Below are 16,520 nucleotides of genomic sequence, written 5' to 3'. Positions count from 1 at the left end.
TAGCAATAATTAACTTCAATCCAATAAAAATTTAAAAAAAAAACAAAATAAGATTGGGTAAAATATTATAAAATGTTTTTTTAATTAGTTGGAATGTTTCACCAAACTTCCATAATTTTGGAATAACGTTTTTCAAAAAGAGAAAAGTGATAATTACCTGATGTAATTGAAGATTTATATCACAAAAAGGGCAACATGCATCATATCATCTTAACTAAAACATTTCTGTTTATTTTTCCCTAAAATAGCTTCAGTGATATAACATGGCCATTCTACACATTTAATTGGCTCCTGTCAGGCCTCATACAGAGCATGACAACATGTATGACATACAGAAATTCATATTATCAAAAAACAGCTTTTAATTTCCCATGAGGATGGGTGAGTTGCTTCTCATGTGGACAATATCCCCACTTTTATAGACAACTTGATCAGCTAGAAGGATGACCATTTGGTAAATCCATTTTCTAGTCCTTGAATTTTTGTAGGTGGACTTTCTTTATATCTCTTTCCTCTACATACTCTTTTATTTTCTTCAACCCTATTTCAACATTTTAATATTTTACAAACACACATTTCATTATCATAGTTTAATAATTAAAACCAGAACTGGTGTCGTGCCCAATTAATGTGCCCTGGTAGCATGCCCATTAGTTTTTCCATTAGTGAATTCAACAATACTAATGGGATTACTAGCATTGGATGCTAATTGGGCGTGACATAAGAAACTGGCTTACTTCTTAGCATACCCTTGCTAATGATGAAATTAATGAGCATTTTATTAAATGCTGTCTCATCAAAGTGTACTTAGTTAGCGTTAAAATTGTTACAAACGATGCTGCATTCTAAAGATCAGGTGTCTGAGTAAGTGGTTCTTCATATTATGTTTGGCAACAATTTGAAGCATTAATAGTTCTCTACATCAGAAATCACATTTATTGGAGACAAATTCAAGTATGTAACATAGAGCCTCAGGATGCCAAATTTGCTTTGTACTTGGAAGAACTTAGCATATTATTCTTTGATGATCATTGGAAAATTATGTTCCCCCACCAATATTAAGAGAATAATTCTGTGATCAATTCTAGTGTTATAGCACACAGTTTGTTCTTTCCATTTGGAAAACACCACACATGTTAAATAAATGTCATTCAGAATTGTTTGAAAGCTTTCACTTTCTCAGCTCCCTTCTAAGTGAAATCAGAATGTAATATGAGTTTCTTCTCAATGTCACTGAACATAAAACATTTCAATGACAGCCCCAAGTCATTATTGGTCAATAACATATCATCTGACCAAGTGTATCCAAATTGGAATTAATCAAATAAAGAATGGGAGATGATAGCTAATTGTTAGCTAACAAAACAAATTGTAACCTAACAAAAAAATACAGCAGTTAAGAATCAGAGGAACTTTTTTTTACCGTGACTCTTAACAACTTTTAAATATTGTGAAGAATCTTTCTCCCTTCCCCGAATACTTATTCACAGAATGCATTCGATCATTGAAAGGGAAACCAAATAAGTTTTTTACACCTATAGCCTTTATGTAGGATTACGTTGTTATGTAAGGAATTCATTACTTTATTCACATATTTTAAAAAACGTACATGAAGACTTCAAGTTATTTTAAGCAATGTGCTAGACGGTAGTGACTTTAAATTCCTATAAAATGCTCTTTTCACAATTCAAATTTAACTATTTTGAATGGATTTGGGACAGTAATTTAAAAATAATCATCAGTAAAAGTCAGAGTTTCTAACAAACTGAGAAATTAAATAAGAACTAAATTATTAAATAATCATTAAAGAGCTGGAAATTTTAGCCTAGAAAATGGGTAATTTTATATTTTACCAATTTTTATTTGAGTATATTTTACCAATAGTTATTGAGTCAGTCAGTGAGTCAATCTGTCAAGAGACATTTATTTACTGAGCATCTACTATATTCCAAGGACTTAGCCTCAAGGATCTGTTTCAGGACAAAACGGACAGACTTTGCCCTCACTGGATTGTACAGTCTGATAAGAAAGACACATTAAGCAAATAACTGCTTGTCTGATGAGTACAATAAGGTGTTCATTAGATAATCATATCTCATTCGAAGATAGAGGAAAGAAAACTGGCTTACAGTGGTACCTAAAGTATTCAATATATAAATACTTTGCATATCAATGGGAAGCAAATAAAACTTCTAACTTCCTTAAATGTGAGATACCTCTAACTTTCTCCAGGTAGCTGTATTCATATTCCTACTTAAAAGGAGAAAAAACAATGGAAAAATACTCAAAATTTTCTCTATTCGTGTTTCAACAATTTTTTGTCTGAAAATATGTAGAGACTTCATTAAAAAGTGAACAGATATGTCCAGTTCACCTGCACTGGAGTATAAATTCCTTAGTGGTGGGGAAGGACACAGTCTCCGCTAGCTTGAGTTCACTATTTCATACAGAGATAGCATCATGTCCTAAGACCACTTAGTATAATATATCTGATTACCCGTTCTCAAGTACATCCTGAAGTAATCTTGCTCAACTAATACCTTAATTTTCTTTTGAATTAATTCATTGCCACTTTCCTAAAAATGCAGGTAACTTTTGCCTTGTGGAGAGATACTTTTATTCCATATTCCATATATTCCATATATTGGCTATAACAATTCGATTCATACTTGTCTGGCACCTACCAACTTTTTATACAGGTTAGGATCTGGGTATAGAGGGTAGGGACAGAGCAGCTGGAGAAGTTAATGACAGTGATGAGGGCTCTAAGTAAGTATCTGATGGAGAAGGGAAAGGGACAGAAATGATTGGCAATGTCCCGTGAATGCTTCCCTGAACTCCGCTATCATGTCTTACACAGGACTGTCAATCTGATCACTGAAAAGGAGATGAAAAAGATGAGTCTGAGAGTTTTCTGGCAGCCATTCTCAGGATCATAACAACAATACTGTGGCTGAGCGGAGTTAACCCCTTTACCTTCCTATTCTGTAGAAGTTTAGGATACCACATTCTTCACAAAGGGAAACAACACTGCCCAAAGAGATGACAGTCATGCTTCAGATCTGGGGAAATCATTTTTGGGTTACTTCTGCAAAGACTTTGCCCCATGTTTGGGGTGTGTGTGTGTGTGTGTGTGTGTGTGTGTGTGTGTGTGTGTGTATGTACGGTACTCAAAATAGGTGATGAACAAGCCAGTGTGTGGTTGCAGATGGAGCTCTGGGATGTGCATAGTCATCTAGAATCACACAGACACTGGGATGGACATTTATGATGGGCATGACCAACTGTAAGTGCGAGTTAATGTGAAGTCACCATAGGACATTCCTCTGGGTCCTGTTCCTTCCCTGCCCTGTCCAACTCAAGCAAAGATTCTGTACTCCAATTGTGGGACAGGGAGGCCCAGATGAGTGGATGGCTGGAGTGAATGGCATTTTGTTCATTTCTCATTACTGTGTTCCCAGCACATAACAGCATAGCATGGCGCCTGGAGTACAATAGCTGTTTAACAAAACTGCATTGAATGCAGTAAACTAAATCCAGTGCCAGTTCAATCACTAAATTACTGTGTGACCCTAGTTAGACCACTTCATCTAAAGCAGGGATGAAAACAATACTACCTCAAGTGGCTACTTCAAGAATGAAGTAAGATAATTAATGTGAACCCACTTTGTATACTTTAAAAGCTCCATGAATAAATGGTTATACAATTAAGGTTTTTCTCCATCTGGCTTCTTCTCAATTATTCCCAGATATTAACAGGTTGAGGGAGAAAAAGCAGAGGCAGATTTTTCTTTCCCATTGACATTCTTCCATTTTACTGTACTGTTTCCTTTCTTTTCAGGATTTTTGTTGATTTTGACCATCTAGCAGTTAGTCTCTCTTTTCACCTTGTTAATTTGCATGTTCGTGGAATATTTTCATTCTATCGATAATTAATGTCTGTTTCACAGCATTTAAAACAAAACATTTTGGCCTATTTATTTTATGAAAATAAGACACCAATGTGATCCATTCCCCTACTGCCTTCTCCACTAAGTTGAAACCTTTAGAAACTTTTAAATCACTTATCTTTCCCTCTCCTTCAAATTTTAGCAATTTTAGCACCAAACAATTATTACAGGTTGCTTTGTCTGTCTTGCCTTTGCCATATGTCTCCTCTATTTCAAAGATTCTTTGCCAGCATAAAACACATTTCTAGTCACACTGCCATTAAATATTTAAGTTGAATTTAATATTGCCAGTTTTAATATTCACCACTGATTTTCCTCTTCATATTTCAGACTTTTCTTTTTCTCCTTTTGGTTAGAAGGCTTGATGAAATATTTCCTTCCTTATGGTACATGGATAGTATTTTATCTGAGTCTCTGGATATTAACAAGCATTATTCTTTCATGTTGACAAAGCAGTATAGTATCAGAGTTAAAATCATGGTCTTTGGAGGGGGAATGCCTGGGTTTCAATCCTGACTTCATCACTAATTAGCTGGATGACTTTGGGGAAATTAATTTTACTGTGGCTCTGATTTTTATTTTTTTACTTGTAAAGTGGGAATAGTAAGAGTATCTACTTCATAGAGTTGTTGTGGTATTTAAATGAGTTGTGTGTGTGTGTGTGTGTGTGTGTGTGTGTGTGTGTGTGTGTGCTTTACATTTACAGGTGAACACTTAGAATCATGCCTGGCATATAGAGGTCCTACAGAAGTGTAAGTTTTGCTTAACCTTGACTAGAACTTCATGAGTCCTTTCAATAAATTTATAATCAATTAAGGATATTCTGTCCTACTTTATATTTCATTATTTTTTTCTCATCTTTTTTATCCTTTGTATTGTACCTGTGTTTTTTTGTTCTCCTTCTGAATTTCTTCTTAATAATGTTAGTGGTCTCCATCTTTTTTATCTTTTTATATTTTTGTTATGTACTTTGACCAGCTAATCTGAGGCTCAACGGTGTCTCTCTCGTAATTCATCTACTTAAAGTTTTCAAGTGATAAATAATATTTTCAATTCTGTCACTGAATCAACTTCAATGTGCTGGTTGATTTTTTCCCCATTGCCATCTGCCTGGCCTTCTGAGACAGCTGGTTCTTCTCCCATTCTTTCTGGCTGCTGGATCTGCTTACGTGTGATGTTATTTCTTCTTTGCTTACTCACTGCCCACCTATTGGTACCCCTTAAGAAACTGCAATTCTACAGGACACCCAGAAGTCCACGCCTGAGTACCTACCAAGTATTGGCCTTGCAGTTATCAGGCCCCCGTCGAAACACCAGGTATAAATCTTTCTTCCTTGGTCTTTCCAGTGCCAACTCATGGCTCTTCCAGCTTCCTGAAACAGGAAGAACCTAGCTGGCCTCTTGAGGTCCCCTGCAAGGAGCCTGCCATGACGCTCAGATACCCTGAGTCCACCAGGCCCTGCCTCTCCTCTCCAAGGTGTGTGGGTGTCCAGGGTGTATTAAGTGCTGATTCTTACCCAGAGCTCTTGGCCCATGGTTTAACTACAGAGAGGAAAAGTCACGCTGGCTTCACAGTATAAGGTAAAACATTGACTTGGCAGGCACAACTTATGGTTTAGATCAGCAGTTTTAAGTTGAAACCCTGAGGAAATCGAAAGTAAAACATCTTTTACAAAGTCTTACTCATTCCACAATTATTCAATGGCCTAGTACAGTACCTACTGTCAAATTCTTACCAATATTTGTTTAACTAAAGTGAAGACAACTATTCAATGATTTTTCCATTGCCCTTGGGAAAAATTTAAAACTTCACATTTGCTTACAAAGCACTAAATGACTTGGTCTCTACCCAGCTTTTCAACCTCCCACTTTTCTCTTTGTTCTATCCCTCAGCCATATTACATTCATCCTGATGCATAGAATAAGTCATGTTCTTGTCTACCTTGGGCACTTAACATTTGCTGTTTGGTCTGCCTGGAAATTTTATTCCCAGTGCCTTCCTGATCTCTCATTAGTATCTTCCCTGTCCTGCCCCACTTCAAACACATATCTTCCTGTACAGACATGTGCTCTTGCTCTGACTTTTCCTCATTGTTTTGCATCTCAGTTAAATATCGCATTTTCAGAGAAGACTGACAACTCAGAAAAGAAAGACCCTTTATTTTATGCTCCCATAACACACAGCATCTTCTACTTCTCTTTCATAACATTCATGAATATTTTACATTAATCTTACCTAGATTGTTTCATAGGGGCATGGTGGCATTTAACTTTAAAACTATGGTAGTCTGTGATACCCAGCATTATAGTACCAGATAGGCACTTAAATATTTACTGGTAAACAAAGGAGGGAGGGAGGGAGGGAGGGAGGGAGGGAGGAAGAAAAAGAGAGTGAGAAAAACATAAAGAGAGAAGGAGCGAGAGAGAATGTGGAAGAATTAAAGAAAGACATAATTTTGCTTTCAAGGAAAATAAAAATAGATCTATTCAAATGTATTTAAAAGTTTTCATCTTCATTATAAGACAGCATATGGTTGTGAAGCCTGCAGATTCTCAGTCAGACTATGTGGTTTGAAAATGAGCTCTGCTATTTTAACTGTGGGCAAGTCATCAACACCTTTGTAAGTTTCATTGTCTTCATTGGTAAAGTGAGGCTAATAATAGTACTTAACCTCCAAGTTTTTGGTGAGGATTCAATGCGGAAATATAAGCACTTACCTCAGTACTTGGCACCTAGGACACTCTCAAAAATATCAAGTCTTATGATTACCCATTTACCTGAGGATCAAAAAGAAAACAAGGACGTCCATTCTTCAACTGAAGTGCAAAATACTCTTCCTGATTGCCAGGCGATGCGGCAAAGACAATCAAACCTTCAGGCACCCTTGTTCGAAAGCTGGCCTTAATGCCTGGTGAGACAAGTGCAATCAGCAAATCAATGCTGGGGTTTTGTTGATTCTTTCTGATAAACGTACATTTACTTTCATTATTATTTATGATGTAGTGAGTACAGTCAGGGAATTATACACAGCAGTGTACTGGGATGGTCCTCGCCATTTGGTTTTAAATATATCCTGTTATGAATGCCAACCTGTTCTTGGAAACTCAAGTCTGCACTCCCACTAATCAATATATAATGTACTTTCAATTTATGCAAAACTCATCAACATGAAAAGACATGTTGTCAACCCAAAATTGGATATTCAGAGTATTAATGTGAAAATATTATCAGAGCCATAAAAATAAATGGGTTTTTGACATGAATGAAAGGAACACAGGGGGCCTTGTTTAAAATACTTAGGAGGTTTAAAGAATCAATCTAGTAATAGAAGGTAAAAACTAGAAAGACCTGCTGTGAAGTGGCCCATAGAGCCAATTTTCTGAAACAGGATCCTGTAACCAAATGGTCTGCAGCTTTCAGAATTTCAGGGTCTTCCTCACCCTTCAGATCACCTACTGCCCTAGACACACAAGGCTCTTGTCTTACAGGAATTTCCCCAGCTCAGGAAGCAGGGGAAGCTTGTGATTGTCTCCTAAGATGTCTTCCCACTACCCCACATGATTTCAACACATGGTATCCCACTCACAGCACCTTTCCTTGTGTGTAACACATTTTGCTTAATGTATTGAAACTGGCAAAGAAGTTGAAGAGGTACAGTCTTTGTTCTCAAAGAATTCCCAGTTTAGTTGGAAATAAAAAAAATGTGTCTTAACAGACAAATTGTATGATGAGAATCAAGTAAGAGGTCAAGAACTTACTTGAGAATCAAAAACAACTCATGATCACAATATTAAATAATTAGTGAATACTGATTTGAGTAGTCATACGCTCAACCAGAACTATGGAGGTTTGAAGGTGAGAGAAGTCCCTTCAGGCTGGTCTGGCAACCAAAAGTCCTACATAAGTGGGGTTTTAATTTGAGTTCAACAGACTGCAACTACTGCAGGAACCATGTCTGACTCATCTTTCCACCCCTCAGTTCATTACATGGTATCTAGGTGCATTTACTGAATCCTTTGAGAGTCTGAAGGAGGAGAAGGCAGGGGAGAGGTGCGTCAGAGGTTAAGGGGGAAGTTTTAGCATAAGTGTGGAGGCAGGAAAGCAGAAGTCATTTCGTATCAAATTGTCCTTTTTTAAGTATGCATCAATGGAACATCAACATTTGTTGAACACTCCGCTACATAGTAAAGAAGAAAAACTGACAAGCCAGTGCCTGACCTTAAGTTCCAGTTGAGGAAAAAGACAAAACAAAAACCTATAATGAGGTGTGATAAGTGATAGAGAGATATATACAAGATATAATTTGATTCAAAGGGATTGAGGAAGGTTTCACCCAGAATATGAAGCTGGAGCTTGTTTTCTGAGAGTAGAAAAGACTTTGGATGAAACTCTACAAAGGGCTAGAGGTATGGAAATTATTAAGGAATGTTGGATGTATGGGCAGGAGTTAAGAGATGGATCTGGAGAGATGGGCAAGACCACATCTTGGCCTGTCTGCCATAGGTTATCCAGCCTGAGAAGTGTGAATAGAAGACAAAGATGGAAAGGCAGGTTGTGTGCTAAGTATCTTTAGAGTGAAATTTTTTAACACCAGCAAAGGCAAGCCTGGAATATGGACTTCAGACTTTCCAAAGAGTCAACTCAAATTTTTTCCTGGCCTTCTTAACTTCTGCATCTTTGGCTTCTAGATTTTATGCTTTGGGCCCTTTTGAACATACTTGTCCTACGCATTTGGATACTGCATTGCTTCACATTCTGATTCTCTTCCTCCTGGCTGCTAGGACATTATGTCCTTTTTGTTAAACTTGTACCTGGTCAATCCCAGCGTGTCTCTGACACCACAGAATAAAACTGTTCATCCCAACAAATCATTCTTAGGTATTCAAACTCATTTGAACCCCTGCTACTAGCTCATCTTTCCTAATAAATGGACTGAAAAGGTTGAGCTTCCCTATTAGAATTTATCCTGTAGACTAAAGGAAGGCATTAAACCTTGGGTGGAGAAAGGGAGTAAGAGGCTGAAAGTCAGGATTATGGCAACCAAACTAATGGGGGCATGTATAAAAGATACAGGTAATTTAGCCACAGAGGAACCAGTTAAGATATCACTGTGCTTCGGGGGAATAAGATGATAAAATTTTTAATTAAGAACAGACAAGTAACCAAATGGATTGAAAGAATAGACTCTGTATATTTCAGAAGAAACTCATTAAGACATGATGATATGAGGTGATGATGTGGGACAAAATGGTGAATTCTCTTCATCAATTACTAAGGGAAAAAGCATCGGAAAGAAATAGAAAGGTCAGGTAAAAGAAGAAAATATGGGGTTGAGGATATAAGTTCAGTTTGGGGCACAATGTGTTTACATTAATGATGCAAAAACAATCCATCATTAGGAAACAAGGAACTAAATCTTAGAAGAGAAGATGGAGCAAGAAAAATAAATTAGTGATCACCTGTCAAGAATCCATGTCTCTTTGAGGCAAAATGTAGATAAAGAAAAAGGACCTCTAGGGGAAATGTCCCCCCCTTTGAAGGAAAGAAAAGGATAAAAACAATAACAAAATTGGAACAAGGATAATAACACTGTAAAATGGAAGCCTAGATAAGAGAGAACTTTAAGAAGGCAAAGTTAGTTAACCATGTAACACTTCCTGTAAGTCCAGAATAATTAGACCTGAATAAAAGATTACAGAGCTGGTAATTAGCAATCATCAGACATAATATTTTTCAATGGAATGGAATGGTTCAGAGCCCAAATGACCAGTTGATAAGGATTGAGAGAATGGATGACTAGGTAGTGGGTGTGAAGCACTCATCACAAAAAAACTGGTAAAGAAATGGGAGGCAAAGAAATAAATTATGAGAGTAGACCAATCAAGTAAAAGAAGGAGACATCTGCCAGCAAAAGCACAGAGTTGGCCAAAGTGTGGTCTACATTCTGACTAGAGAACAACTGTATTTCTACTAACCCTTGTCTTAATCTTCTCTCCTTTGGGTCTAGAGTAGCTTTCTCCATCAGACATCTTATCTATTACCATTTTTTAAAAAACTGTACATGTGGTATCAAATACTATAATTAAAACTATTGCTTTAAAATTAAACAACTGAAGGTTATTTCATAAAAATAGCTACAATTCAGGACATGAAGATAATAAAACTCTGTAAGTGTGCTGGAGGCACATATGTGGGAGCTGACTGGAGAGCAAAAGCAAGGATTTGAATGAGGGAAGAAATTAATAAAATTAATAATTGCTCAATCTAGAAATACAATTACTTGTTCCTGACTGATGGGAAATTTGGTGAATGAAATGGAATCAGAGTAAGAATTACAGGAATATTTATTTGAGTCATATGTGGGAATAAATCAACTAATATTATATGCCACTTATGGGATATGCAAGTGCATGTGTTTTTCAGACACATTTAATTTTTAAATTTTACACTTATATAACAAAGAAAAGCACTTTTAGCTCAACTAAAATATAATACTTTACACAGAACAAGGAAAATTTCTTCTGAAAAGGGAGGATTTAGTATAATAGAGGGCAAATTGATTTGATGCTGTATAGTCAACTTCCCCTTAGCTTTTTCAAATAATTCAGTCTTGTCATTTTCTGCTTACTTTACAAAGATGAAATTTTTTGCATGTTTTCTATGAAGAAATGAAAAATGCACACATCCATTGAGATTTCATGTTCTTGATAATAGTGCCATAGACATAGATAAGTCCTATCTTTTGAGCCCAATGCCTTAAATCATATAATCAATTTTTTAAGTTAACTAAATTCACAAATACATGTATTGTCATATAACTATAACAATCTTTTGATGAATATATAAAATATTTCAAAGAAAAGTTTATTGAATTTACCACAAGACAGAACGGTAAAATACCTAATTGTTCAACATCATCACACCCCCTTTTCCTGTAAGAAGATTATATATTTATATATCCCATCTATTGATTTTAGTCTCAGCCATGGGACTTGTGTTGGGCAAAAGAATGGAAACGGATACATGGTACACTGACAGCGCAGCTTTAAATATAGCTGTGTGATTGAACTTGACTCTTCTTCCCCTATGGCTTATGAATGTGCTTTCATCCTGTCCCAAAAATAAGAAGACATGTGGACCAGAGCCAAGCAGTACCAAAGTATTTTTTTTTACCTTAAAGTTTTGTATTAAGGAGCAATTCTGATTAAAATGAATAGAAGAGTGAAAAACATACATTTCTCACTTGCCTAAAAATTTAGATTTTTGATTTAAAAGAAAAAACAGGAAATATTCTGAAGTTCAATATTTTTTGTTTCAAATGTCTGGAGAAATGATAGAACATTCTTCTATCTCAATATTTATTCATTCATTCAAGAAATATTTAGGGAACACATACTTTGTGCAGCCACTCTTCTAGGTTCTTGAGATACATAGATGTATAAAATACACATACAAGGCTCCTGGGTGGTTCAGTTGGTTAAGCATCTGCCTTCGGCTTAGGTCATGATTCCAGGGTCTTGGTCAGGATCCCTGCCCAGCGGGAAGTCCACTTCTCCCTCTCCCTCTATATGCATGTGCTCTCTCTCTCTCTCTCTCTCATTCTCTCTCAAATATATAAATAAATAAATATTCAAAAAAAAATAAAATACACATACATCCATGGCGGCTCAGGTCATGATCCTGGAGTCCCGGGATCGAGTCCTGCATCGGGCTCCCTGCTCGGCAGGGAGTCTGCTTCTCCCTCTGACCCTCTTCTCTCTCATGCTATCTCTCATTCTCTCTCTCAAATAAATAAATAAATAAATCTTTAAAAAAAATCTAAAAATCCAAGATTTAGCTGGCAATATTTAACTTTTATACAAATGTTTTATAACTTAAAACATTTAATCATAAAAACAATACAGTTACAAGGCCATGGAATAGGCAAAGAGTTCTTGAACAATGAGGTAAAACTATAATAGAAAGAGAAAGGGTGATCAATTATACTGTATCAGAATTAAGAACCTTTGTCTAACAAAAGGCATGAGTAGGAGAGTGAAAAGGCAACTAACATAGTAGGAGCAGATATTTGCAACACATATTTCTGGTAACAGGTAAATATCCAGAATATATCCTACAAATCAATAAGAAAAAGACAAACAACCCATAAGAAAATTGGGGGGCAGGGGAGCCGGGTGGCTGAGTCAGTTAAGTGTCTGCCTTCAGCTCAGGTCATGATTTCAGGGTCCTGGGATGGAGCCCCACGTCAGGCTCCCTGCTCAGCGGGGAGCCTGCTTCTCCCTCTTCCTCTGTTCCTCCTCCCTGTTCATGCTCTTTCTCTCTCTCTCAAATAAATAAATTAAATCTTTTTTAAAAAAAGAAAATTTGAGGCAAATAGCTTTTCAAGAAATATGATATCCAAATGACCAATCAACATGGAAAAGATGCTTCAGATCTTAGTCATCAGAGAAATGCCAAATAAAATGCAATGCCACTAAACATCCACTAGAATGGCTGCAATGAAATAGAAAATAAAAAGTGTAGCCAAATATGTAAAGCAACTGGAATCCTTTCATAAACTACTCTCGGGAGTGGAAATTGCTACAACCATTTTGAAAAACTGTTTGACACTATATATAAGTTATCCGTATGTCTTCTAAATATAGGCATACCTTCTGATCCAGCCATTCCACCCCAAGGTATATATTCCCCCAAATTCATAGGTTCAGAAAGACAGACAAGTGCGTTTATACCAATACTTTTCATTATACCATCAAACTGGAATATACACAAATGCCCATCAACTGTGGAAAGGTTAAATAAATGGGATACGATATAGCAATGAAAATAAAGAAACTATAACTACATGCAACTGTTTGCATAAATCTCTCCAACAGGATGTTGTGTAAAAGATGCTAGGCACAAAAGAATACATACTGTATAATCTCAACTACATCAAGTTTAAAACCAGGCAAATTAAATGAATGGTGTCAAAAGTCAGGATAGTGGTAACGCTGGTTGTGATGTAGAACAGGGCACAAGGCAGAGCTTCTGGGGGCCCTGTATGTTTTACTTGATACTCTGGGTGCTGGTTACATAAGGCTGGTCAGGTTTTGAAATCTGTCAGCCTGTGTGCTTATGATTTTTGCACTTTTCTGTATATATGTTAAACTCCAATACAAAAGTTTGCCAAAAATTAATAAATAGAGCTACATAAAAATTCAAACATTGTAGAACTTTAAGAACTAAAAGTTTTGGTTTCTATTTTTTATAGCAAAGGCAGTACTGTGACAAACATTTTCTCTTATCATTCTAAGCTCTAAGATAATGTCCAGTTGATGAGAGTAAATATTTAAAAATTATTAAAATTTTTATAAATATTGCTACATCTATTATCTCTCAAAAGTAATAATTAATCCACATGCTTTTAAATAGTGTGAATGACCAGTTACCCAGACTCTGGCCAACAATAGACATTTCAAAATCTGAGATGCAAAGAATGAGAACTCAGTGTTGTTTTAGTTCATTTTTTATTTGTGATGGTGAGATTTTTCATATATATTTTCATAATGATATATACATCAGCCATAAAAAATAGCCATATATTTTCCTGCGAGCTATACACACAAATGTCTTTTTCCCAATTTCGAAGACTTCATTTATTTTTTTTCTACTTGCTTTATTTAAGTTCTTTATATATTGTGGATCACCCTATGTTATGAATCATCATCCTCTGTCTCCTGGATTGTTGTGATTGTTTCCCGTAACTGATCTTCCTTTTCCCATCATTGCTCCATGACTACTACTTCCAACCAATACATACACACGCACACAGACACATACTATGGTCTATTCTAAAATAATAGCTAGAGTGATCCCATTAAAAGACAATTCTGGGGGTGCCTGGGTGGCTTAGTGGGTTAAGCATCCAACACTTGATTTCAGATCAGGTCATGATTGCATGGTCATGGGATCCAGCCCCCCTTCTGGCTCTATGCTAAGTGTGGAGTCTGTTTTTCCCTCTCTCTACTCCTCCCCCAGTCATGCTCTCTCTCTATTTCTCTCTCTTTCTAAAATAAAAATCTTTAAAAAAAAAAAAAGGCAATTCTGGTCATGTCCCTCTTTTTGGTAGTCACCGGAAGGCTTCCTGTCTTACTCCAAATAAAAGTGAAAGTCACCGGAATAGTCTACTACATCCTAAATAATCCAGTTTCCACTATGTCTTTCATTTCCTATTATGCTTCCTTTCCGTTTTTCTACCCTGGCTACCTCAGTAATTGTTCTTCCCTTTGCCTGGAAATACCTTTTCCAGGTATCTCTGCATGGTTTGCTACCTTATCTTCTCCAGGTCTTTTTCTCAAACCCCAACTTCACTGATTGGCTGGTTAGGACTGGTCTATTAACAATTCTAACCACCCCTCTGCTTTACCTGTTACCATAGCACTCATCAACTCCAGTATTCTCCTTAATTAATTCATTATTTTTTTAGAGGGAGAGCATGCGCACAAGTGGGGGCGGGGAGAGGGAGAAGGAGAGAGAGAATCTTAGGCAGACTCCATGCCTAGAATGGAGTCCAACGTGGGGCTCGATTCCGCCGGCTCCTAAGATCACGACATGAGCCAAAACCAAGAGTCAGATGCTTGACCAACTGAGCCATCTGGGCGCCCCTGTTAAAGTACTGTGTTTTGAATGCTCCTTTAAATGTTCTTTTACATTTTTAATCGTTTATTACTAATATATTTGATTAATTTCATTTATATTGTCTTTCTATACTGCAACCTTTCTGAATTTGTCTTATTCTAGTACTTGTTAAACATACATACATAACCATGTCAAGGACAAAGACATTATTCCTTTCCTTTCTGATATTTATGCCTTTTATTATATTTTATTGCCTTATTGCAGTGGCTGAGACCACCAGTAAAATGTGAATGCTGACTTGATTCCTATCTGAAAAGCAAAGCAGGCAATATTTCACTATATTACAGGATACTTTTAGCAGTCATTCATCTAACTGAGAAAGTTCCCCTCTACTCCTAGTTTCCTGAAAGTTTTCATTATAAGTAGGTGTTAAGTTTTGTCAGATGCTTTCCACATCTATTGAGATGTTATGATACTTTGTTCTAATTCCTCTATTAATGTGGTGAACCATACTGATTGATTTTTGAAAACAGTTCTAAGTCACCCCCCTCCCCATCCTGGCCTCCACCTCCCAATAGTCTTGCAAGTCTACTTTGGGCTTTGTTATCTGTTTCTATTTCACTGGTATCTGATAGTATCTTAATTATTTCTTGTTTCTTATTATTTGGATTTACTTTTTTTGTTGGAGTTTTTAATAAGAAACTTGGAAAGGCTTGGATCATTTTCTTCTAAGATAATTACTTAATCTATACATTTCTCTCTGAACACGACTTTAGCTGCATTCCAAAAGCTAATATGCTGTACTTTTGTTTTTTAACTTAAATTTTCAATTTTTAAAGTTTCCCTTGTGATTTTTTTTTTGATTCATGGATTATTTAGAAATGAGTTAATTTTCAATAGCTAAACTTTTTTAAATGGTTACTCTAAGGACCAACATATGCATTCTTAACTTATCATATTCTACCACAAATTAATATTATATCACTTCACATACAAGATCTCTACAGTAGCATACTTCTATATGCCATCCTCCACTCTTTGGTGCTAGTGTTGTCATGAATTTTACTTTTATATATGTGTGAAATGCAGAATATATATATTTGCTTCTGCCAGCCAAATATCATTTAAAGAAATCAAGAAAATATTTTTCTACTTATTCATATATATATATATATTTTATTTTCCTTTTCCTTTATTCCTTCATTAGATTTGAGTTTCTATCTGGTATTATTTTCCTTTAGCCTGAAAAAAATTATTTAGTGTTTGTTGTAGTTTAGAACTACTCATGAGGTAGTAACTCAGTTATTGTTTATCTTAAAATGTTTCCCAACTTGGTATTTGAATAATATTTCACTGAATACAGAATTCAGGTTGGCTTTTGTTGTTGTTTTCAAAAACATTCTATTACCTCTAGCCTGTATTATTTCTAATGAAATGTTAGCCATCATTCTTTTCATTGTATATGTTATGTATCTATTTTTCTCTAGCTGGTTTACTTTTTCTTTAATCTTTTGTTCTTAGTAATCTGACTATAATATACACAAGATGTGGCTTTCATTGTATTTATCCTGTTTGGAATTCCCCGAGCTTCTCTTATCTGTAGGTTGCTGTTTTATCATAAAATATGAAGATTTATCAATAATTATTTCCTCAAATATTTTTTCCTGCCTATTTTCTTTCTTTTCTTCCTAAATCCCTCATCTCTATGTATATTAGAACACTCCTGATATTATCCCAAAAGTTACTGATCCTCTCTTTATTTTTTCAATCTTTTTTCTCTTTGTTTTTATTTCATAACTATCTGTGTTCAAATTCATTAACCTCTGTTAAGCCCATTCAACAAAGATTTTGTATATTTTTACTTCTCAAACGTAGTTTTTATTTTATTCCTTTTTAGAGCTACCATTTCTCTTCTAAAATACTCTTTCTTCCTTTGCTATATGCAGCTT

At 35.8% G+C, this 16,520-nt stretch overlaps 1 protein-coding gene across 1 annotated transcript in view; it reads right to left on the bottom strand.

The window, feature by feature from the left end:
• Nucleotides 1–16,520, bottom strand: part of USH2A (usherin) — a 717,806-nt gene that overhangs the window by 440,737 nt on the left and 260,549 nt on the right. Inside the window, exon 21 of the mRNA XM_027612135.2 lies at nt 6,729–6,859. Coding sequence (XP_027467936.2) covers nt 6,729–6,859 — 131 coding nt within the window. The remainder of the gene's footprint in view (nt 1–6,728; nt 6,860–16,520) is intronic.

This window comes from Zalophus californianus, chromosome 10 (genome assembly GCF_009762305.2).
Source record: "Zalophus californianus isolate mZalCal1 chromosome 10, mZalCal1.pri.v2, whole genome shotgun sequence".
NCBI lineage: Eukaryota > Metazoa > Chordata > Mammalia > Carnivora > Otariidae > Zalophus > Zalophus californianus.
The sequence above is the reverse complement of the archived record's forward strand: the minus strand, read 5'-3'. Positions and strand labels throughout refer to the sequence as shown.